Source organism: Carettochelys insculpta, chromosome 1 (genome assembly GCF_033958435.1).
Source record: "Carettochelys insculpta isolate YL-2023 chromosome 1, ASM3395843v1, whole genome shotgun sequence".
Classification (NCBI taxonomy): Eukaryota; Metazoa; Chordata; order Testudines; family Carettochelyidae; genus Carettochelys; species Carettochelys insculpta.
The window spans coordinates 306,693,199-306,717,429 of NC_134137.1; the positions used below are offsets into that span (position 1 = coordinate 306,693,199).

General features: G+C 45.5%; 1 protein-coding gene across 4 annotated transcripts; it reads left to right on the plus strand.

The window, feature by feature from the left end:
- The first annotated feature begins 6,915 nt into the window (after positions 1-6,915).
- On the plus strand, positions 6,916-21,887 carry CSRP2 (cysteine and glycine rich protein 2). 4 transcript variants are annotated; one of them, XM_074984018.1, is made up of 6 exons: positions 6,916-7,044; positions 16,164-16,282; positions 19,041-19,209; positions 20,618-20,750; positions 21,290-21,383; positions 21,575-21,887. In XM_074984018.1, the coding sequence occupies exons 2-6, from the start codon at positions 16,171-16,173 to the stop codon at positions 21,649-21,651; spliced, it is 585 nt and encodes a 194-aa protein (XP_074840119.1). In that variant the 5' UTR covers positions 6,916-7,044; positions 16,164-16,170; the 3' UTR covers positions 21,652-21,887. The 4 variants fall into 4 exon arrangements, with proteins under 4 accessions (XP_074840119.1, XP_074840122.1, XP_074840118.1 ...); XM_074984021.1 differs by lacking the exon at positions 6,916-7,044 and adding an exon at positions 11,353-11,511; XM_074984017.1 differs by lacking the exon at positions 6,916-7,044 and adding an exon at positions 13,890-14,010.
- The last annotated feature ends 2,344 nt before the right edge of the window (positions 21,888-24,231 follow it).

Sequence of the window (24,231 nt, forward strand, 5' to 3'; positions counted from 1 at the left end):
TGCTACCTGACTGCTTTTTGTTTTTATAGTGTATAGACTAGCACGGCTTCCTCTCTGTTACTTTATAAAGTCCTTCATCACAGGTAAGTAAATCAGAAGGAAACAGAACAATACTTCCCTACCTACAATCTAAAATTATGTATATGCCCTTGCCATAAAGGGAGCAGAAAGTCAGTAAATGTTCTCAAATCTTTTTATCCAACCTTAAAATATTTTTCTAATAATAAATTGCTGAACTCAGAATGACAGCTGGATCCAAGTACCAGAGCTGTATTTTTGTGGCTGTGGCACTCTTACACTCAGGCATATCAAAAGAGAGATGGGAAAATAGGGGTGGGCCCATGCACAAATGAGGAGCCAGATTTGTTTTCCACTTAAGCAGTAGGATTTGGGGGCTAGGGCCAAACATTGGCAGGATCGGTTTGTTCTAGACTCAAGGTATGTCTACACTACACAGCTATTAGAGACAAGGCTGTGTGACAGACCTTTGTTGCTAAAATTCAGCATGTGTGAACAGTTTGGGTTTATTTTGTCAGCAGGAGAGCTCTTCTGCAGACAAAACAGTATTCTCTCTTTCATTTACTGTGACAAAACTTTGTTGTTGGTGGGGGTGGAGGGGTGTGAAGCTACAGTGAATGACAGAAGTTTTGTCACTTAAATAGACATACTCTTAGCTTCAGGCAAACAACAAAGGTCCCCTTGCATAAAAATAAACAAACAACCCCTCCTCTAAACAAATGAAAAAACCCTCAGCAACAACAACCCACCCTCCAAACCTGTCTTTCACACAAAATACCATAAGAATCAAAATGTTGATTTATAAATGATGGACAGTCAAATCTTCTTTCATTACTTTTAGAGAGCTGGGGCACATATATGCCGATGTGCACACTGAAGTTCTGTGCAGTTGACTGAAGAAAGGTGTGTTTACAATGACACCCTCCTTTAAATCCAGTCTGCATGAGATCTTCACATGTCTGGTCACACACAGGCTGGGTTGTAACTCACCCCAGAGCTTTTTTCTTAGCTAACAATGCTCACAATTGTGATATTCTGCTTCAAGACACATTGCTCTGTAATACAGCTTGTCCAAATCTTGACCTACTCTCAAATTCCAGCCTGGCAGCCTGACCTCACCTCTTGGAGGGTAGAATCTGGTATCTCCTTCTCTCTTCTCCTATGTCCAGATCTGGACATGTGGGCAATCCTCTCTAATTAGTGGGTGGTGATTGTTTGGCTAGGGATATATGGCTTCTCTTGATGCTTGAGGCATATGGTAGCTGAGATTTTCTCTATGAAGTTGGATGTTCCTGCCTCAGTTGGGTTCCTGATGCTAAGCAAAATGGTGATTTTTTTCTGTTGTCCTGCAAGAAACATCGAGGAGGCTATGGCTCCTCCTGCTACTTATCTTTCTCCAAACATTGGCCTGGCTGCGTGTGTCCTGTTTGTGAAGGATACGGAGGAAGGAGATGGGGTTAGCGGGGCTGGCGTTGTACAGACTGGATAGCAGACCAATACTGTTGTTGAAAGATATCAATGACAATGCGGAGGCAGCGGTGAGAACGTCTGGAGAGATGGGAAGTTGGTTTAGAATGAGTAGAGGTACGAGACAAGGAGATCCAATATCGCTGAACATCTTCATCACACATCTAGACAGTGCAATGGACAAGATCAAACAAGAGGCAGAAGGGACATATGTGCAAGGGATAAGAATCAACAACTTGAGGTTTGTGGATGATACACTTATCTTTGAGGAAGATGAGGAGAAGCTAGTGAAAAAGGTGCAGGGGCTAAACGAGGAAGGGAAGTGGTACAGACTGATTATGAACATTGATGAAACAGAAAACAATGGTATTTGGAGTTAAGGAAATATGAAAGAAGCTCAGTGTAGATGGGATTGGACTAGAAAACATAGAGAAGACCATAATATCTGGGGAGCAACATAATGTATGATCTCTAGACTGTAAGAAGGAAATAGCGACTAGAATAGCAAAAGCTAGAGTGAGTTTGAAGGCGATGGATAAGATCTGGAAAAGCGAAGTGATTAGCTTAGGAATGAAGTTGAGTGTGTTGAAAATGTGTGTAGTCAGCAGCATGCTGTATGGATGTAAGACATTGGTGACAATGAAAGATTCAAAGAGAAAAATATTAGCATTCAACAGTTGTTATAGAAAGATCCTGAGAATAGGATGGATGCACAAGTTCACCAACGAGGAACTATATTGGAAGATACAGCTGAAAGAGAACCTACTGCAGAAGGTTGTACAATGCAAGTTACAGCTATTGGGCATATCTGCAGAATGAACGATGAACGAAAAATTAAGACCCTGGTATTTGGCATAATGAACAGTTCAAATAGGAAAGGGAGACCACACAGAGAATTATCAGAGAGGTAGCCATGTTAGTCTGTAACTTTGAGAGAGAATGATAGTTGATTGGTGCAGAGCTAGGATACAGAAACCAAGCCACTCTGCACTGGACAGGGAAAGATAAAAGGAAATAGGGAGGGAGGGATCAGACACCAACGAGCGCTGAGCCCATGGTTGTTGCAGTTGTTGATGACGATAATGACGATGTCCAAGCTTGTGATTGAAGCTTCTAACCCACCAACTCCTTCTCTTCCCTGTCTCAGCCTCCGGGGGGCCACCTGTTTCATTTTCCCAGCTCCTGCCCTCTGACACAATCTCTCTGAAAGAGAAGTTGCTCCTCACAAGCTCACAAAATGGCATAGGAGGCAATCATGATTTTATCATTATTTACGGTACTGTAGCACCTGAGGCCCCAAAGAGGGTTGTAGCCTGTCCCTGCTGTGTTATGCGCTATCCACACACACAATTAAAAAGAGAGTTTCTTCATTAAAAAATTTTTCCCCAACAAAGAACATACAGCCAGGCCTGGTCTTAGGGCAAGAAGAGCAAGGTGGTTGCCTTAGGCCCTGCACCCTCAGGGCCTCACTCTCCCACCATCCAGGTCCCATTAGGCCCTGCACCTCCAGGGCCTCGCTCTGCCACCATCCAGGTCCCACTGTCAGCGTGCTGCCTTGGGCCCTGTGAGCACTTCGGCTGGGCCTGCTGATGCTTTGCACAGGTTGTACCAAACAGAGATGGCAAACAAACAGAGAGGAAAATAAGTAGCAGCAAAACAATCATGTGCATTCAAACGAGCAGTAATGGGAAGGAATGAGCGACCCCTGAGGCTTGGCTGGGCAGACTCGAAGGAGTTAAGGGAGGTGTATTAAGCCAATGGCAGAGACAATGGAAGAAAGGGAAGAGAGGCAAGTTTTAGAACAGAAAAGAAATCACAGTCACTGATAGATTGGGAGTAACAGAAGGACTAGAAGAGGAACAGATGAGCAATGTTGAAGGAGGTGAGTCTCTCAACAATGGAGGGAGTGAGTGGGAGACCTGATCCAGCATTGCAGGTTAAACAAGAAGAGGAAGGTTATGAGACGAGGTGCTAGGGGGCCAGAGACAATTTTTATCTGAACACTGTACAAGTTCTGAATTATATAATTTCCTCCCTTTATATGCCCTTTGGTAGTACAGAAAAATCTCTAGTTTTGCTCCCTAGGCAGGAAAGTATATGTGTATCAACAGGAAAAGACAGAATCAACACAAATATGTTATGTCAAGAAAAGCAAAACGCAAGCAAAAATGGGTCCTGATTGTTTTCAGACAGGCTGTGTCTAGACTGGAGGATATGTCAGCAGAAGTTTTTGTAGGAAGATATCTTTCGGCAAAACTTCTGTCGACAGATTGTGGTCAGACTGCCAAAGCAGATTGAAAAACTGCCCAGGCAATCTATCAGCAGAACAACCAATTGGAAGCATAGCAGACAGGGCTGCCCAGTGTCCCAGCAGCCCTGTCTGTTAACAGAAGGCTCCCCCGGAATGTCCAGACTGGCTTTTTTTATCAACAGATCTCTGTTGACAGAAGGCGTTCTTCCTTGTGGCAAGCAGGGTATAGCTGTCAACAAAAGTGCTGCGTTCTGTCGACTTACTGTCAACAGAACACCCTTGGGAATCTGGACACTGCAGGTTTTGTCAACAAAATGGCCATTTTGTCAACAAAACCCTCTTAGTCTAGACATAGCCACAGTGATTCTGCAAACTATAGTAGATACAGAGCTGTACAACATTCTCAGATATACAATGCTGTTAATTTTTTTCTTTTGAGGATTTTGCTGGGCATTAACACAGCCGCTGATGTGTCAAATTTACTATTCTCTCCTTTTAACCCCCCGCCCCCAGTTACACCCCTATATTACAGACTGATAAAAGATCAAAAGTGGGGAAACTAATTTACTTTAAGTATCAGGGAGGTAGCCAAATAAATCTGTATCTTCAAAAACAACAAGAAGTCCTGTGGCCCTTTATAGACTAACAGATATTTTGGAGCATAAGCTTTCATGGGCAAAGATCCACTTTGTCAGATGCATTTACTTTAACTCACTTAATTTAATTTAACTCACTCTGCTGTGTCTAACTACAGGTCTTGGCTTCAGGTCACACTAAGACAAGTTATTAAAAACCAGGCCAGCTGGTTTCTGCATTTCCTTGCATTAGGTAATTTCAAAGACTCTTAACAGGACTTGTAATGTCATTTGATTCTAGTTTAGATTTCCTTTGTTTATGTGTGTAATAGTCTTTAGAAAACTTTATCAAAAGAAAAAACTTCTTAGCATCTGGAGGTGACCCATGGAGAAGAAATAAATATCCTAGCTCCAAGCTAGCTCACTGGCCGCTGGGAGTGGGATTGGTCAAACTCAGGGAAATGTGGATTAGACATGATAAACAGAATCTGCTGTAGCCAAGCTTCTGGCTTTGTCCCACTCCTCTTCTGTTCTTTTGGAGGAGATCCTTTTTCTTTTTTCAGTCTCAAAGGAAGGACATGAAAGTCAGCTAAAAGCTGCTTTTTCTATTTTCCCAGAGCCTGCAGTAACAAAAACACTAGCATATTTTGTGTTGCATCACTGTGGAAAATCACTTTGGGGAAGACGGCCATCTTTATTTAAAGCAAGACCTTGCTTCACCAGGGAGTAAGCAATGAGTATGATCATGGAATACAGTACTAAGGAGAGCACGATTAAGACAGCAGAATGTGGCAGGCCCTTCATTTTTTGCAAGTGAGAACGAAAAATAATAACTGGGAAGGAAAAGACCCGCAAGTCACCATCACAAACACAGGCAGTAACTTATGAACACTAAGTGCTCCTATTAACTCATTCTAATGGGAGAGGCCAGCTAACATTTCTTCTCATTATTCACATGCCTGTTGTGCATGTACTTTTTAATCTTTTAATACGGACAATTTGTGGTCTCTGAATGTGTAGCAGGTGTTTTGCTTCAGGGCTTGCACAGCATGGTGCTATCTGGGAGAATGATAATATCAAAAATGCAAATTCACTTAAGAATAATTATATTTAGCGTTTTGTAAGAAAATACCCACTCATAAGAGTTTGCTGAGAAAGTACTCCCTGCTCTGAAATAAGATAAAGAGCATCTTTGTCTGAATATTCTGCTGACTTAGTGCTCCATTAATAAATGGGGAGGATCTATTTGGTAACCAGGGAGTGGTCAGGCTGCCTAAAAGGCCCCATAAAACACCAAGGCCTCAACAAGACTCAGGGGACAACTAAAGAGAAAAACAGGGACGGGAGTGGAGGTCAAAGGTTTAAAAGAAGGGAACCAGAGGGGGACACCAAGTAGAGAACCCCAGAGAGCACCCACTGCTCCTTGAAGGCATCGAAGGAGCCAGTGGACGCCACCCAAAGGAACTCTGCCTTGATTCGTGACCGGAGGGTGGAACGGAAATAGGCCCCACAGTTGCAGGTCTCCCCCTCGGCCAGCCTCCTCTCCCTGGTCTTGAGGTAAACTTCTGCTTCTTCCTGAACAGGAGACAGGAATACAAAACAATCAGTGAATTAGATTCTGTTGATACTAAAGAAGAACCCATATTTTAAACATTAAAACACAGTTCAAGCATGGCCGCCAGAGAGCTGTTTTCTACCAGTTTAGTGTGGTGGGGACAGGATTAAAAGCTTTTAAAACAATATCCATAACCAAAGTTTGACTACTAATAATTCAACATGCCAATCTGGGGTGCCGTGCTAATCGAGGTGCCATTCTTCAGATCAGGTGCAAATAAACTATGTCCATCTGCAGTAATCAAGATCCCTCCCTCAGTATTTGTGCAAGAGGTGGGGGTTTAGCCTTGGTTAAGTTGCAATTTGGAAGTGAACTTTTCAGTATAATTATTGCAGAGAGGATTTTTCACTTCCATTTCTTCTATCCTGTGACTTGGGTACTGCCCTCTGCTCCAAAAGTGGCTGCACTTCCAAAAGCGGGGGAAGCGATTCATGGCCATATGCATTTTATAAAACACCTTCGGATCCGTTCGGGTGATCGGTGGTGTGGAAACGTAACTCTGTCTCATTAACATGCGCCTTGCTCGAGTAACCAGAGCTTACAGGGTGCTGATCTGCGAGGGCAAAGTGCTGCTCACAGAATTGTTCCCGCCTGAGGAGCACACGGTACTCAATCAGGGGGGCTGTGCGGGACACTTGCAGCTCCTTTCGGATGTCCGCCATCTGCTTACCCGCCTGCTCCCAAGTGGGGCCGAAGGACCCCCCAAGCCCTCAGGCCCGAGGGGGCTGCGGCGGGGGAAAGAAGCGGAGCGAAACGTGCAATGGGAAACTGGGGTCTCCCGGATAGCAACCCCCGGCCACACCGAGTCTCGGGCCCGTGGGGCAGCTCCGCGGTCTGCACGGCCATGGGGAACGGCCTCCGCCGCGGCCCCACAATGGAACCCGCCCCGGGGCGGCGGGGGGAGCGCTGGCTCCGCTCGGCCGGAACCCGCCTCCCGCTGGGGGGTGAAGTTAAAGCCTCTGGTCCAGGGCGCTGCGCCGGGCCGGGCTCCCCGCTCTAGCTCCGCCCCGCCCCGCCGCGCCCCGCCCGCGCTGGGACCTTTAAACCGGCGCCGGGGCCATCCTGGCAGCTGCTGCGAGCGAGCTCAGCCGCATCCCGTGAGCGGAGCCTGCCCCGCGGTGAGTCTGCGGGCGGCGCCGTCCAGGGAGCCGGCGGGAGCGGGGGGCGGCTGAGGGGGGGCCCCCGCCTCTGCCGGCTGCGAGGTGCGTGTGGCGGGCTTCGCGCTCCCTCCTGCCGGCGGCACAGGCGCGGTCCTGGGGTCGCAGCGCTGTCCTGAGCTCCCAGTAACCGCCGGTGCAGGGTGATGGGGGGAGCGTGGGGGTTCCCGCCTCTGACTCAGCGGCGGCGCCACTGCCAGGGCGACCGTTATACCGAATCCCCTCAGGCGCCTCGCTGGAGCAACCGCCGCTCCTGCGCGGCGCCCCCCCGCCCCGGCCGTGGGCGCGCGCACCTGTAGCGGGGCGGCGGGGCCCGAACAGGGCAGCGGGTGTTGGAGGGGACCAGCCCCGCCTGACCACACGGTGCGGGGGGAGGGCTCCAAGTACACGCGCTAAGTGCTTCCCCAGTCCCCCGGCACGTCCGCCTCACCTCAGGGCGTCGTTAGGACAACGAGGGCCGCTACTTTCCGCCGTGGCCAAATCCAACATCAAATCCCCCGACTCCTGGTCTAACGAGGCAGCTGCTTGAGTAACGAGTAGCCGGCTGGACGCGCCTGGAGCCTGAGGCTTTGGAGCTACTGGATTGCTACTTAAAATGGCCTCGTCTGCTAAAACGACGCTGCAGACCCTTAAAGGAGCTGAGTTACCTAACTGGCGCTTGCTGCTTGGCGGGGGGGGGGGTGGGGCACTAGTGTAGAAACAACAAGTCCTGGGGCACCTTATAGGCTAACAGGTATTTTGGGGCATACGCTTTGGTGAGCAAAGACCCGTTTCGTCAGGTGACGAAGCGGGTCTTTGCTCACCAAAGCGTATGCCCCAAAATACCTGTTAGCCTATAAGGTGCCCCAGGACTTGTACCTGCAAAATAACCAACTAATGCGGCTTCCCCTCTGGTACATGTAGTGTAAGTGGCAAATCAATGGCCCACCGGGCACATGTTCAACCCCATCTTCTGCTATGTGACTCTCCAGTATGGGGTGGCGGTAAAGAGTTGCCACCAAATCACTCAGCAGTGAGTGTGGGGGTTTAAACGTGAAAGTTTGAGTGGACCGAGCAGGAGGGGGTGAGTGGACTAGCAGAAATTTTTGACAAGTTTCGGAGACTTAGCCAAGTTGGCCTGTATCTTGTTGCTTATGTATGATCCCTCTGGAAAAGATTCATAGACGGTAGAATCTCTTACAAACGCCTCCAGAATAGAAGTTTTTGTTAACTCAGATATGTTTGTAACTGAACAGTATCAGAGAGGTAGCTGTGTTAGTCTGGATCTTCAAAAACAAGAAGTCTTGTGGCACCTTTCTAGACTAACAGATATTTTGGAGCATAAGCTTTTGTGGGCAAAGACTGGCCACAAAATGTTATGGTTGCTTGAAAAGGGAAGCTCACTGTGCAGAGCATAGGCACTTTTAATCCTCCTTAATTTAAATTAAACAAGCATGGAAAAAGTTTCCTTATCTTGTCAATATTTTAAACCTCTCCCTTCATTTTTAGTTAATTTTACAAACTATGCACTATCTTTCCTCTCTGTGTCTAGTGCTGCCTCATTGCATGCTTCGAGTTCCAAATGATGTGTGTGTTTGACTAGTTGGATTGTAACTCTGAGGTTCTGCTGGAGTAAATGTGTTCACATAACTGAAGTGTTAAGTAACTGCTTATGTTCCTTGATAAAACTGTTCCATTTTCAACAGGGCTTTTGTGACAATGTTTACACACTAACCAATTTTGTGTAGTGCATGGTCTCTTATTAAAGCCACTAGAAAAGCTAGTTAGATGCAAATATAAAATTGGCTTGATAGAAGACTAGTAGCTCAAAAGATGTTTTCAAATAGCTCTCTTCATAAGCAAGGGATCACTTTGCTGAAGCAGGGTTTACTTCCAGAAGTTAAAATACAGAGCACTCAAAACTTGATTGCCTGTTTAGTGCTGATGGAGGAATCTCATACTAGGGCAGCCTGTCAGTAGAAATTGTAAATACTGTGCTGAACACTTCTAAACACTAGATAGTATACAATTCATGTTTCCCTGTATTAAGCTGCCATTCTAGGAAAGCACAATAGACTGTTTTAAAACTGCACTGGAGGGAATCTCTCTAACTAGTGCTACTCTTGCCAAATCTAACATGAGGGTTGTCTTGGTGTATGTGTGGTTTGTTTTTTTTGGTGGGGGGGGCAGCTTTGTTCAGTCTAGCTAAGTGCTGTTCCCCCCCACCCCTGGCCAAATTGTCATGTCTCTTGCTATTTTGTATTTTGTCAGGTTTCATGACTGACTGAGCCAGCTCCTTGTGCTCAGTAAACAAACTCGCAGGGCTTCTGGAGAAGACACTCTTCCCCTGCAGTGGAATGATAGAGAATATTGTGGAGCACAGTTACTTTGTGTTATTGAAGGCCTGTGGGAATCTCAGTTGGCCCCAAAAGCCTATTAATTTTGCTGTGCTTCTCCAAATAATGTTCCATACAGCCCACTGCCCCATGACCTCTCCAATCAGTAGTGCAGTTATCTGAGAATGTTTAGTGTGGAAGGTAGCTCACTGTGCTGGTGCGTGCCATGGGGAGATTGTACTAGTGCATGCCCTTGCAGGCCAGTATAGTAGTAGTACTACTAATGTCTGCATACTTGTTACACACAGCTAGTTTTAGAAGAAGGGCAAATACTGAAGTGAGAAGCTCAGTTAAGGGGCACAACTGAGCAGGAGAAACTTAGGAGTAGGAATGATATATTTTCCTGTGGGCCAGGACTCCAAAACCCAGAAAGTTAACTTTTTGCATTTAGATTTGTGCAAACAGCTTGGTCACAAATAGTTGAGTTATGTGACCATAGATGCTGTACTATGTAAAATATATGGGGGGGAGTAGCCTCATCTTTAAGCTTCTGTTCCTTTAATTTCATAGCTGCTTCTGCTCCTGGCTGACTCAAACTCAGGTTTTGTTTTTTTAATGTGTAAATTGGGGTTAGCAAACTTCTTACATTGGGGCCCCACTTTTCTTTCATTCCTTTAGTTAGCAGGGGCCCCCAAACCTGTCTAATGTAATCCAAACTGACTGAAAAATTTTGTTCACATGGAAAAAGATCTGTCAGTGCATGTAAAACAATAAGAGAATATAAAACCTTTATTAATAGTTATATAAATATGAATACACTTACATAAAAAACATTTTAAAAACTTTTAATGAGATGAGCAAGCCTGAGACTCAAAAGCAGATTGTGCTGCACCTCCCTTAAGAAATTTCATGTCCCCCTGAGGGGGCCCGCTCCCCAGTGTAGCTAATATATCAAGTACCAGGGAGGCACAGCTCTACCTGTGTACCTCTGGTGGGGTGTATTCATCTCTTCTTTTGGTAGCAGAGGGTTGGGTATGAAATTGCAGGGCACAGTAGCTGCCTTTAGGTGTTCTTGAGGCATCCTCCCTGCCTTGGTCCCTTTGCATTGCATGGGAGTGTGGCTTAATTCTTTTCCCACATGTTGTTTAGCATATTGCCTATTTACCATTCTAGAAAGCAAAAATTGATTGAGCTGCTTTACCTATGTCCTTCACTAGCTACTTGGAGCCCCATCGTGGCTAAAGCTTTTGAAGTGTTAAAACAGGCTCCTTTTCAGGACTGCCTCTTAGGCAAGATGTACGGTGTGTAGAGTCCCATGAAAGGTATGTTTAAGTGCAAAAACCAGGAATCCAGTCTTCAGCTGCCTACAGAAGTGTGCACAACTCAAAGGTTGTACTTAACGTAGTATCAAATATAGTATCCTAGACTAATCACTGAGGAAGGGCAAGCAAATCACTTTAAGGTAAGGTTTTTTACTGTACTATAAAACATCACAGACTTTATTAAGACTATTTTTCAAAACATTTCTGATGCCATTGGGGCTGAGGTCACTGGAGCTGCCATGAGCTTTTCCCACTGGGGTGGGGCATGGGCAGGTGGGTAGCGCTCCCCACGCACAGCTCTAGGAGGAGCTGCAGCTCCAGAGCCAGAATTGCCACACAGCAGTGTCCTATTCACCCCAGAGTGGTGAACATATTGAACATGGACAAGTTGAAGCATCCCCACTACCCTTCTAAATTTGCCTGTGGGGTTCTAATTGTGTAGCACAGATCCTGTTGGGGATAATGTAGACATGCTATCTGTCTGAAGAAATTCAGCCTTTAAGGCAGGGCTACATATAGTGTGTTCTTATCTGACCTTCCTGTGGTACTGTATCCGAAACAGATTACCAGACAGCTTCTCGCTGAAGTGTCTTCTAATCTCAGCTGTGTGAGGATGATGTGCTGATAACTTAAGGGATACTGCTATTGCTGCTGTAGCGGCTCCTGTGGGTATGTTAAAAGCGAGAACACTTGGCCTTGATTTCCTTAAGGATGCTCCTCTTCTTGCTGGACTAACCTTGTTGAAAGCTGAAGAAGAAAAGCCTCGAGATAATCGTGGGCAACCTAGGCTGGTGAGTAAGCCATATGAGTGGCTTTCCTTCTCGGTAGACCACAAGAGTCTCATAATTAAGATGGTCTCCCAGATAAGAGAATTTTACTGTTTGCTTATGCTCCAAAATAGTCTATACGCTACCTCTCTGACACTTGTGACCTGAGCTGTGAACATAGTTTTCAGTCCTCTACCCTTCACTGCGACTGTACTTCTGAACTCAGTATTTTTATAAGAACAGAGATGCAATTAAGTGGGTATATGGGGGAGGGGGTTAATTATGAAAATCAAACACAAAAGGCAGGGCAGTGCATTGTGTCAGTGTCAAAGCCTTGTGGGATGCAAGAAAGCAGGTTACTTCATAAACAAAAGTTTTGACTTGGATTGTTCTGTGAGAAGGATATGGAGTGGGACAGAATCTCTCCTCCATTCTGTAGTTTAATGCACAGGGGTTTGGAAGAGGAATGCAGCCTATATCTGTCTTTCAGAGGACCCTGTTTGCCATGATTGATGCCAGCTGCTGTGCTGGTAGCACAGCCAAACACTTGAATAAAACAAATGGAATCTTAATTTTTAGACTCTACAGCAATGCCAGAAATGACAGTGGTCTCATGAAACAAATCTAACTAGCCTGCTCAGAGTTTATTGCCAACTCATTGAGAAGCAAGGGTGCTGAGCTCTTGGAAAGGTTGCACAAAGAAAAAAATCAGTAATTAGTGTTGCCACTGTAAATGGAACAGCTACTTAGCCACTTCTATGTCAAACAGGAGAGTTCCAGTAAACCCCTGCTTAGGAATTTGCTTAAGATCCCAATTTGAGTTAATCAGTTAATCTTGCTTTCCCACATTCCATTAGTGGCTGTTCCCCCTCCCCCTTTTTGAGTAAATATCTCTTAGCAGTTACTTAGCGACATTCCTTTGTGTGGCACACTGTCACATCTTCAGGATAAGGGCACCTGCATTTCCCCCTCTGAAGTGGGTCTGCCCCAAGAAAGATCATGTCTGAAAATACAGACTTGACACAGCTACTTCTCGTTGCCAGCTCTGCCCACATATCTACACCAGCAACACCATTACAGGACCTAACCAGATCAGCCACACTATCGTGGGTTCATTCAGCTGCACATCTACCAATATAACTTATGGCATCATGTGCCAGCAATGCCCCTCTGACATCAGACAAACTGGACAGCCTCTACATAAAAGAATAAACGCACACAAATCGGATATCGGAAATGGCAATATACAAAAACCTGTAGGAGAGCACTTCAATCTCCCAGGCCACCCAGTAGCAGACTTAAAAGTAGCTATCCTACAGCAAAGGAATTTCAGGACCAGACTCCAAAGAGAAATTTCTGAGCTACAATTCATCTGCAAATTTGATGCCCTCAGCTCAGATTTAAACAAAGACTGTGAATGGCTGGCTAAACACAGAAGCAGCTTCCCCTCCCTTGGTGTTCACGCCGCCAGATCAACTGCTGGTAGCAAGTCTCACCCTTGCTGACTGAGGTAACCTTGTTATCCCCACCCTTGCTCTGGCTTATTTATACCTGGCCCTGCAGATGTCAAAGACCAGCATCTGATGAAGTGAGTCTGTGCTGACAAAAGCTCATGCTCAAAACTTTTCTGTTGGTCTAGAAGGTGCCACAGGACCCTTCGTTGCAGCTACTTCTCTGTGAGCCCTCCATCTCCGGGGCAGGGATCTGTGTGTCAGTCCTGTCTGATTGGATTACTTTAGGCTGCACAACACCCTGGTGTACACTAGGGCTTGCTTGGGATCCCAATCTGCCTAAAAGGGCAGTGTACCTACTTGAATTTCTTGAGGGTTGTACAGCGGTGATAAGTTACTGCACAGGCCGTTCAAATCAAGTCCATTTACACTTATATGCCTTCTCTGTTGTAGAAGCTTTTGTGCATGTTAGAAAAGCTTACCAAAGGTCACACTAGTATCAGTTGCCAGCTCTCCTAGGTGTCAGTCCTTCAAACCTCACTTTTTGGGCTTTCCTTGGGGTTAAAGTTCTGATTTGGTCTGTAGATCAGATCAGAACAAAGACTCCAAGTCAGTGTAAGATCAGTTAGTCTGTCCCATGGTCTCTGGAGAATGCAGTTTGGGAGCACCCCCAGCAAGTGGTGCTTACTTACCTCGAGGTTATGAACACCTTCATGCTTTGGCTCAGTCATTATCCTCTGCTCTTTCTCCCTCCCTCCCTGCTTTAGCAAAAACAAAAAAACACACCCTCATAGGGTTGACAACCTACTCATACAGGTTCCAGGGTGGCAGCAAATTACTGATGAATCAGAGAAGATGAATAGTCCATATCACCTCTTCGGCCCCCACACGACGCTGGAACCTGCAAGGGATGTAATAAAGCAAAAGCTCTCCCAATCCACACCCCTGGAACTGGGACTGTGCAGCAACGCCAGAAGAGGCTAAGTTTTCCTTGCCTGCCACCTATGGTGAAAGTCATTCTGACTACCTGTGATGTCCCTTTGAGGACAACAAGCAGGAGCAGCCTAGGCAGGTGGGAAAGTATTTCTCCACTTTTCTTTCTTTACTGCCTTGCTGAACAGAAGGCCCTGGAGGGAAGAGTATGTGTGTGCACATCCAGCAATTAGAGGGGTGTTGGAGCTTCGGATTTTATTTCTATCAGCCTTTAACTAAGGTGGAGCCCAAAGCACAGCTCAGGAACTGGCCTGCCTTCCAGTAACTGAAGGTAGCAAGAGAGTCAGAGCTGTGCCCAGGGAGTCTTCACAACCCCCTACCCATGTTCTTTCCCCCTTCTGTTCCTACAGGAATCAGAAATAGACATGCGTGGCCATCCCACAGCCCTTTGAGCCATTAAATGTGGCTCCTCCTTGGAGCTGCATGCTGGGAGGGCTATCTGTCAGCTTTATATACCCTCTCTAGTGCTTGTTGGGAGAACTAGTGGTGGCGGCAGCAGCAGCTCTGGAGAGTTGCCAGTAGTGAGTTAGAGTGCAGGGAGTGGGGGTCGGGTTATACTGGAGAACTGGAGGTGTGTGGCTCTGGGGGGGAGGATGGGAATTGGGTTGAAGCAGGGGGCTTGAGGGTGCCTGGCTCTGTGGGAGGATGTTGAGCCACATATTCTGTATAATATATATTTATCTATATTATGGAAGGGAGGGGGGGAGAGAGAGAGAGAATATATGAATGAATATGTGGCTCTTTGTACTCTATCTGTGGCTCTTAGTCACTAACTGGTTGGCCACCCTGCTGTAAGAGAACTTTTCAAAGGCTGCAAGGGCACTTAGGCAGCCCTCGTGACTCTAAATCTCTTCTGTCTGTATCATACTAGAGCTGCAATATTTGAACAGCTGAAGTCCTGGCCTTGAAAATACATCAGCAGTGGAATTCTGACTCTGCATTTGAAGGTGGGGAGGGGGAAAACCTAACAACTGGACCCTCACTGTGTTAGTCAGTATACAGTCACGGTCCCTGGCTCAGAGTTCACAGTCTAACTTTGAACAAGAAAGGAATCAAGAGTTCAGCTCTGTTCTATCATGCCCCTTCCGCTATACTTTGTCCTTTCTCATTAAATTCCTGACCTCAAGTCTGCTTTCTTGAGTGCTGTTACAGTGAGAAAACTAACAACGTCTTGATTGATTGTCTGGAAAACTACATCTAATGAACGGTCTCCTGTGAGAAACAATATCCAATTGTTTCAAGGGTCTCCCACTGTCTTCCTTAGCTGTAATGCTCTTCTGTTTCAGTGAAATGTTTTCAGCAGTTAGCCTTTGGTATTCACAGAAGGGCCACTTTCACAGCACTAGCGTTCCCCTTATATCTGTAAGGGGTGGAGGTGGATTCTCCTTACTAGCAAATATTTAAGTATCAAATCAATAAGTGCAATGTTTCTAAATTTTACTACCGCTTATTACAGGATGAGATAACATATGCATATGCTTGTCAGCTATTTTCTTTCATATGGTTCCCATTTGAATATTGGGCTTACCACACATACCAGTTAAGGTGAGACTTTTTTTTTTGTATATCATGGGGATGCCTCAAAAATAATTCCCATTAACCACTCAACTTCAGACACTAGTTCAGAAAAAACATACCTCTTAGCATAGGGAATTGCTGTCCAGTGAGGCAATGTGTGGCTTATGACATTTTCCAAGGCGCAGACTCTGCAGAAGAACAAACGCCTATTGTTGGCTTCCATCAGAAGAGGCATAAGATTAATGAAGCATAGAAACTGAAATTACATCCATCTGGGAGGGTGTTCACTGAAGGTACAGTAAAGCCCTTATCCCTATAGCTTTGTGCATATCTGATTCACATAACTTTTGGAATCCTGAACCAGGAATGTAAAACATGGTTTGTGGGAGACAATATGTTCAGTTTCTATGTCACCTGTTCAGTGCACCCAGCCATATGGCCCACAACAGCGGGAACTTAAGTCTTTCAAGATAGGTTGCTGCAGCATTGCAAATAAGCACATAAAGGTTATTTGACCCCATGAGTTCTACCTGGAATGTAGATTTGTGTTTTAGTCAGTCTTACTACTACAGATGCACTCTTGTGGAAAGACTTGGAAGCCAAGGATCGGACCAACAGCATTGTTTCAAATAGCTGACTACAGTTCTAGCTCTGAGTTTGACTTTTAGAACTATACCTGTGAACAGTTCTGTGAACGGCCTCTCTCTTCCACAGAATCAAGATGCCGAATTGGGGAGGAGGTAACAAATGCGGTGCCTGTGGACGAACAGTCTACCATGCCGAAGAGGTTCAGTGTGATGGGAGGAGCTTCCACAGATGCTGCTTTCTCTGTAGTAAGAATTCCTCATATACTGCTTTTTGTGTAGCACAAACTTCCTTCAATAAGACTCAGCAGTTCTAGTGTGATCATGCTGAAAACTGTAAGAGGGAGGTGCTTTTTTACAAACTTATCCAGAAGGGCTGCACAATAAAGGTTTGGAACTGGCACTTGGATCCCCTAGGAATGCCATGAATGCTGTCAGACTTAGGTTAAGCTGTCACCATTTCCTTTTTGCTTCCTGAACACCTCTGCGCTATAGAGGGAGCTCTCTTCCAGAACCATTGAGGAAACCTGTCAGTCTCGGGCATGGGAGAGCTGCTAAAAGCGTTGTTAAACAGAGCCTCGATCACTTCTTCACAACCTTAAGTCTGTAAAAAGGCAAGGAACAAGCTTTGGGGTCAGAAGTCTAAACTTAATTCCTGTCCGAATAGGTAAATGTGCAGCAAGGTGGCTGGGTTTGTTTTGATAGGCAGGTCTGTAAAGCCAAGCTTCTGCCCTGAATTTGTTGGAAAGTAGACTGAGGGCCAAAGGAATAATTAAATGAGCCCTCCTTTGCAGGCTTATTTCACCCAAGATCATACAGAATGTGTAAGATATTAAAGCACCAGTGGTCTGGCTAAATTTCTAGCCTGTAGCAGAGCCAAAACCCCAGCCTTGTTTGCCATCAGTGACTGCGGATTATTCCAGATGACTGACATCCAAGTCATTCTCTTTTCAATCTAGCCAAGTTATTGATTAGTGTGGGGGGAATACTCATCTATTAAACTCTCAAACAATCTGATAAAATCAAAGTACTTATTGCAAATATGCAGTGTCATTGCTCAGCGTTCTGGCCTTGGGGGTGTGGGGTTTTTTCCCCCCCGTGGGGACAGAGTGTGGGTTCATACTTGGTATAGGGAAGGTACAGTTAGAAACGGGAAGACTTTCAAAATTAGCTTGCCACTAATGTCTGCAACATCCCTTCTCTGGTGGTGGTGGTGATGATGATGGGATTTAGATGTGTTTATGTTCCTTTTCTTGGTCCTTTACAGCAATTTCAGCCAATTATTTGGCAGTGGCTCAGTTGGCTTCAGTTCAGGTTTTTATAGAAGTTTCTTCTATTAGAAACTTGGAACATACAGTTGGCTGGCTTAGAATGTTGCACACTGAGTGAGGTCAAGGTAATGTTTAGTTTTCTTTAGCTTAAAATAAATGCTTTGTGCATTTAAAACTGATTAACTTTTCCTAATGATTTTAAAAGGCCACATATCGACTGTCCTACTCATTGAATCAATGCTGTAAACCATGGGTGGGCAAACTCTTTTCAGAGGGGCCCTCCACAAATTTTGGTACTGGTGGTGGGCCAGCTGTGGCTGTCGGCACGGGGCCTTGAGCAGAAGAAACAAGACTGGTGGGCTACAGTGAGAGACTATGTATGAAAGAGAAACTGTGTGTGAGAGACGCAGACTTGGACACAGATTGTGTGCTGTGGATATGTGACTGGCACAGACTAGGTGTGTGTGCTGGCTGCTGCTGAGTGAGTTTCTTAGAGTAGCCCCCTGTCTTTGTAAGGGAAATCTGTCCTGCTTTGCTTCAAACTGGAGCAGTTCCGCTGTCTCCCCCTCTTCCCAACCCATGCCCTGCAGAGATGTAGTACAGGGGCAAGGGGACACTTGGATTTCAGCACTACCCTCTCGCCATCCCCATCTGAACAGCCAGCAGGAGACTCTTAGGAGCCGCTCAACTGAGATAGAACAAGGTGGGTGAGGGGCAGCTGAACACCCGCTACTGCCTAAGTATACATGGTTGGTTGGTTGGTTAATCAGCTGGGGTGGCCTGGATCTGGCCCCTGGGTGTAATTTCCCTGCCCCCCCCCCCCCCCAAGTCCTGCAATAAATGAAGGCTCTTACAGTGGGGGATTTTTTTTTTGTCTTTTTGTTTTTAAGTATTGGAGAACTGAGAGAGAATTTTGTTGCCCATACAGGATATGGGTTGGGCTGATGGCCCAATTATATGTCAAAGAAAGGCCAATGAACTTACTCACAAGAGCAATGTTTAGAAAAACAAAGCAGAAATAGCTGTATTCCTCACTGATGTGACCTTGGGCAAGTCTCTTAACTTCTGTCCTCAGATCAGTCTGCATAATGCATCTTTGTTGTTGTTGTTGTTGTGGCCTGCTAAAATGTTGCTGTTTATACAGTAGGAATGAATGCAAGTAAGAAGTTCTGCATCATTCAGAAAAGGAGGCTCAGCCACTTGCAAAAGAGAGAGACCCAGTAATTCCATCATAGTCTATGGGAACGAGATTGCGTTCTAATTTTACAGTTCTGGTGTAGCATTTTTATAAATGGAACCCCAATATTACTAATAGCATTACAAAAACATTAATCCACCTTGGATAAATGGGCAGCCAGAAGAAGCTGTGGGGAAGCAGATCCTCTGTGTGAACAGAGGGCCATGAACTTTCAGACAGTAAATGCTTCTGCACTGATACAGATGCTTGTTTCCATGTAACCTGAAGCAAGAGAGGAAATTGCTGACTTCAATATCTGGTTTTCTGTGTAACTTCATTAATCAAACTATGGCAAGTTTCCATTGTTTAAATGTCAGTGCCATGAGAGTAGGAGGGAATAGAGCCTCTTTATGAAACTAAAGAGAGGCTGCCTCCCTCTAATTTTCAGCAGCCCCACAGTTCATTAGGAAGAAGTGTGGACAGAAGGAACAAGTGACATGTGGCATTTGACATTTTTGGTTTACTGCATGTGCTTTCAAACTTTTTTTTTTCTGCCCAGTGGTTTGTCGGAAAAATTTAGACAGCACAACTGTAGCAATTCATGATGACGAGGTTTACTGCAAGTCCTGCTATGGAAAAAAGTATGGTCCTAAAGGCTATGGCTATGGCCAAGGAGCAGGCACACTTAACATGGACAGAGGCGAGAGACTGGGCATCAAGCGTGACAAGTAAGTTCAGCTCTTGACTGCCTCGCTGAGAGGCACAGTGGCATGTGAGTGTCATGTTGTGCTAAAGATTCTTCGTGCGGGACTTAAAGCCAAATGCTCTAAGCACACAACAAAATACCACTATGCCCCAGAGCAGAACACTGAAGTAGAGCCAGTGGGCTGGAGAGAGGTGTGCTGAACCATGTTGCCTGTTCCAGCAGTCCTGCTGCATGGAGCTTCCACTGATTTCAGTGGAAGTGACCTGTAGGCAAGGACTTCAGGGTCAAGCTTTTAAGATCTGGATTATTAAAAATTATAATAATGGTATTGGATTTAAGCAAGTATAAACACTAAACCTGGCTTCTTTAGTATTAAATTCCTACTTACTGGCTGATAGGCTCATTCACAAAGACCTTTGACAAGGTTGTGTTCTAGTTCTGGATTAAAGGAGAATTTCAGGGTGTATGAAGTTTTAGTGCCCATAGGGAAAACTTAATCTTTCTGTGTCTCAACTGACGTGCCTTACTGCGTTTCAGTCTTCAGTATAGCACTAGTGGGCCAACCAATAACAAAAGTGTGACAGAAATGTCTAAACCTGCTCAGAGTAGGAGTTTGGTATTTAAACAGCAAATGCATAACTGGTACACGCTTCTGATGGCTTCATGAAAGGCTTATGTCGGACATGCTGTTCCATTAAAGTTCAACTGTTAATAGCTGTTTTTTCTAAAAGTCAAACTTCTAGACCTTAACAGATGAGGCGTACATTCTCATGTGGTTCTTCAGTAAGTGTCACCAAATTCGATTTTTAGAAACTGGCATACTGTCTCTGGCAATAGCTCATCAAGTCTGTATCTAGTAATAGATACCACTTTTTTAGTACTTATAACTATCAAGAAGGCTAAACTATGGAGAAAACTTTACATTGTACTGTCATTAGCTAAAAGTAAGGGTCAGGTAGGCCAGTGCCAAACTGTGTTGCAAAATTCTCTCAAAATAGCAGCTTCTCAGCATGGGGAAAACACCATTTAAATCAACCCATGTCAGCCTCTTAAATCAAGGTAAAGGTGAGTAGATTTAAAGACTTGTGGCTGGCTTTTGGGTCTTTATGGTCTCTGGCAAAACCAAGGTGTATTACAAATATTTTTATTTGCAACATGTATTCAGACATTTCTCTTCCCCACCGCACCCCCCCGCCCACACGTTTCCTCCTTCACAGTGGGATGGTCCCCAAACTGTGCTTGTGGGGAGCATGGCAGGGGGAGTGGAGAGTACCTAGGCTCATTACAGACAGGCTTCCTTACCCTTCCTCTCCCAAGTGCGGCTTGTGGGGGGTGGGGTGCAGACAGGAGCAAGAGAAGTGTGACAAAGTTTGGGGACCAATAGGAGCATAACACTGACCTACTGTACATATCTAATCTGTTCCTTCTAGCACACCATCTCCTCACCGACCTACGACCAGTCCAAATACTTCAAAATTTGCTCAGAAATTTGGAGGGGCAGAGAAGTGTTCTAGATGTGGGGATTCTGTTTATGCTGCTGAGAAAGTAATAGGCGCTGGAAAGGTAAATTAGGGTACTGATGTTGTTCGTCACTAAATAGCGGGTGTGTAGGGCTGGGCCACAGAATCTAAGCAAGGGCTGGCTGAAAACAAAACTGTTGAGCACATTTAGCCAAAAAGTCAGGATAATTACTGGGATGCAAAATTCACTTAGAATTGCAGTTTCCTGGCATGGAAAATGCCATCAATCAAACCAGTTCAGTGCCTTACACCAAGACAGAGGTGAGGGAGGGATTTGTATGTGCCTGGGGTTGCAGTCTTTGTAGATGCTGGCAAAATCTAAAGGCATTTACTGTTTTAGATAAATCTTAGTATTTCTTTGCTAACTTGCATTTGAAACAACCCACCATCTAAAAGTAGGTTCCTATCCCACCTATGTCACTCCACTATTAAAATGAGAAATGGAGAACACCTAAAATCAGATGCTTGTATGTATTGGGTCACAGTAGTCTTTGTACCTATCACTGATTGAAGGTTATACAAGAGTCTCATGATGCCTAATGTACTTGGAAAATACAATAACTTTCTTTTGCTTCTCTTTAGCCTTGGCATAAAAACTGTTTCCGGTGTGCCAAATGTGGGAAGAGTCTAGAATCTACAACCCTGACAGAGAAAGAAGGTGAAATTTATTGTAAAGGTAAGGTATAGAAACATGCATATGTATGCTTGTCCCTCCAAGGAATAGCTCAGTGGCTCTAAATGCTCTGTTCCCTAGCATCCTTCCATCAGTAATGCTTGGGAGTAAGCAGACTGCAGAGCAGCCCTGAACAATAGGTCAAAGTAAAGTAACTTGAAGGCAGCTTAATCTCCTTTTCTATTCCTTTTCAGGCTGCTATGCAAAGAACTTTGGCCCCAAAGGATTTGGATATGGCCAGGGAGCAGGTGCCCTTGTTCATGCTCAATGAAGGTGTAAAACTTAAGATCATGATTCAGAGATTCTTCCTCTGCAACAAAGCACTGCTTCAGTGTTACTAATTACTGTGAAACTCACTAGTATATTATATTGCTTAGCTCAAGCTTTTTTAACCAAATACTAAAGTATTACATAGTTCAATTTTTTTCTTGTGCACCACATGTTAACATTATATTAGCACTGCCATCCACTTCAATAAAGCTTTGCATAGACTAAACAAAAAGTCACACTATCTTAGATTATCTGGTAACAACTCTGACTCACCAGCGTAAGCAACTTGAGACCAGTACTGAGCCTTAGCACCCCAGCTGAAGTCCTGTGATTGATCAGACTGATGTAGCTTAAAAAACAGTCCTTAAGACAGGGTAGGGAGAGGCCAATTGCCTTGTGTGTGCCTAGCGGGAGGGTTAATTCAGGGACCTACTGAGCAGGGGTTTGGCAGCACATCAGCATCTGACAGTGGTGTGAGAAGGGGCAGTGGGCCCTGCTCACTCGCTGGGAGAGGGGGTGGGTGTGTATTCCCTGTGGAGGCAAAGCAGGAGGGGAGGGGTGAGTACCTACAGCATTGGATTTGCCTTACTTTGGTCATGCTTCAGACTACTCTTCTCTTTGCTGCCTGCTCTAGGAGGGCTAGGTGAAACCCTGTCCTGTCCTTTTGAAGCTAGTTACAAAACTCCCAGTTGGGTGTGGTGTGTGTGGGTTTTTGTTTTTGGTTTTTTTTTTTTTTTGTTTTGTTTTTTTTTGGTTGGGGGGCGGTGGGGAGAATTTCACTTAATGTGTTGTGCTTAAACACTGCAGGAACACTAGCACTGGGGTGGGGAAACTGGGGAAGTCAGGTTCTTGCCAAAGTACTAAAGAAATCCATTCCTGAACCCATGAAAGTGGAGCTAGTGTGACTACCTGAGCTGAAAGCAGAGGTCTCCAAAGCTTGAGTGCCAGCTGCAGGCTGGTGTATCGAGATGGGCTGGGGGGGAGGCATTGTAGTGAAGGAGGTCTCAAACTTGATTGTAGTGTGACCTTACAACAAAGCAGCTCTTTGCCCATGAAAGCTTATGCTCCAAAATATTAACCTATAAGGTGCCACAGGACTTCTTGTTTTTGAAGATTCTTATGAAAACCACCCCATGACCTCACAAGGGTGACTGAAGCCTGAGCTCCACAACCCCAGATGGGCACAAAAGCCCAAGGGTTTCAATGCTAGGTGGAGGGAGAGGAGGGTGCTGTAGCTAACCCTGCCACCCAGGCTTGAAGCGCTTGGGAGTAGAGTCTAGGCTTCAGCTTTATCCCTATGAGTATAGAATACCAGCCCTGGTGCTCCCCCTGGGAAGAGAGTCACTGCCCACTAGGTTTGAGAACTGCTACTCTTAGATGGGTTCATGCATCTTCCCCCCCGCCCCATCTGTAGCCAGAGAGAGGGGGCTGACACGTAGAGCCTTGTCCAGGTACAAAAATGCTGATTTGTTAGGTTCAGCTCTTTCTGTGGGGGGGGGAGAGAGAGAGAGAGTGTGTGTGTGTGAGACCACCACAGCAAATGAGAAGGGGGTGAGGGCTGTGTAGCAATGAGGCAGACAGCACAAAGGCAGGGAGTGGGGTCAGGTGGAGGCTAGGACCCACTTTCTACCAGTCAGTGCTCTCCTGGTAGGGAGGTGAGGGAGCTGGCACGCGGCTGCTCCTGGAGGGAGATTTGGGATTGAGCCGCTTGTCTCCTTCCCTGCCAGTAGCAAAAGGGCTGGGCCAGGCCTAGCATGCATCGCTGCCCCCCCGCCCCCCCCATGCTGGCTTATGGAAAGGGTAGGGGAAGACCCATGCACCAGCATCTGTGCCACCATCTACAGCCTGACAGGGCTCTGGTAACAGCTCCCTTTCCAAACTGGCTTTCACAGAAAGTGGGGGGTGGGGCAGGGAGCAGAGCACCTCTGAGGCAAAAATGAGTAAATAGCTCTCTCCCCCACCAAACAAAAAGGAAATGCCCCAAGAGGAGAAACTCATTCTTTTCAATCACTTTGATAAACCTGAGTTCCAAACTGATGATCTAAGCTAGCTGGGCAGTGAGCTTTCCCTGTCGGGGTTTGGGTGCAGGGTCAGGGAAGGAGACCCATATCTTGGCAACTGTGGGGGCAACAAGGCTGGCTGGCTACAGGGGCAGGTGTCTGTTTGGGAGCCAGTAGGAAAAGTGTGCTGTGTTAATAACAACAGGGAAAATAGAACTTTTGAAATAAGATGTTTTAGGTATTCCGGCTGAGGATTCATTTTTCACTAAGTGCCTAGACTGTTCTAGATATTTGCACAGTTCTGTGTGATTTAAACTTTCTGGAAAAGTTTAACAAAGGAGGTGAGGGTGCCATTTGATCTAGGAGATGCAGGAAGGAACACAGAGGTAAATTGATCATCCAAGCTATCCTGTTGCCACACACAAATTTAGTCTCAAGGTCAGTTTTTAAGTTTTAAGGATAGCTTTTTCTTAATGTTGACTAAATACTTCAGTGCTAAAGGGGGTGGGAAGGGATGGGGCCCAGATAGCGCTTCCTCCACTGTCCTTACAGCTACCATAAAGTAGTGAGATTAGACCATA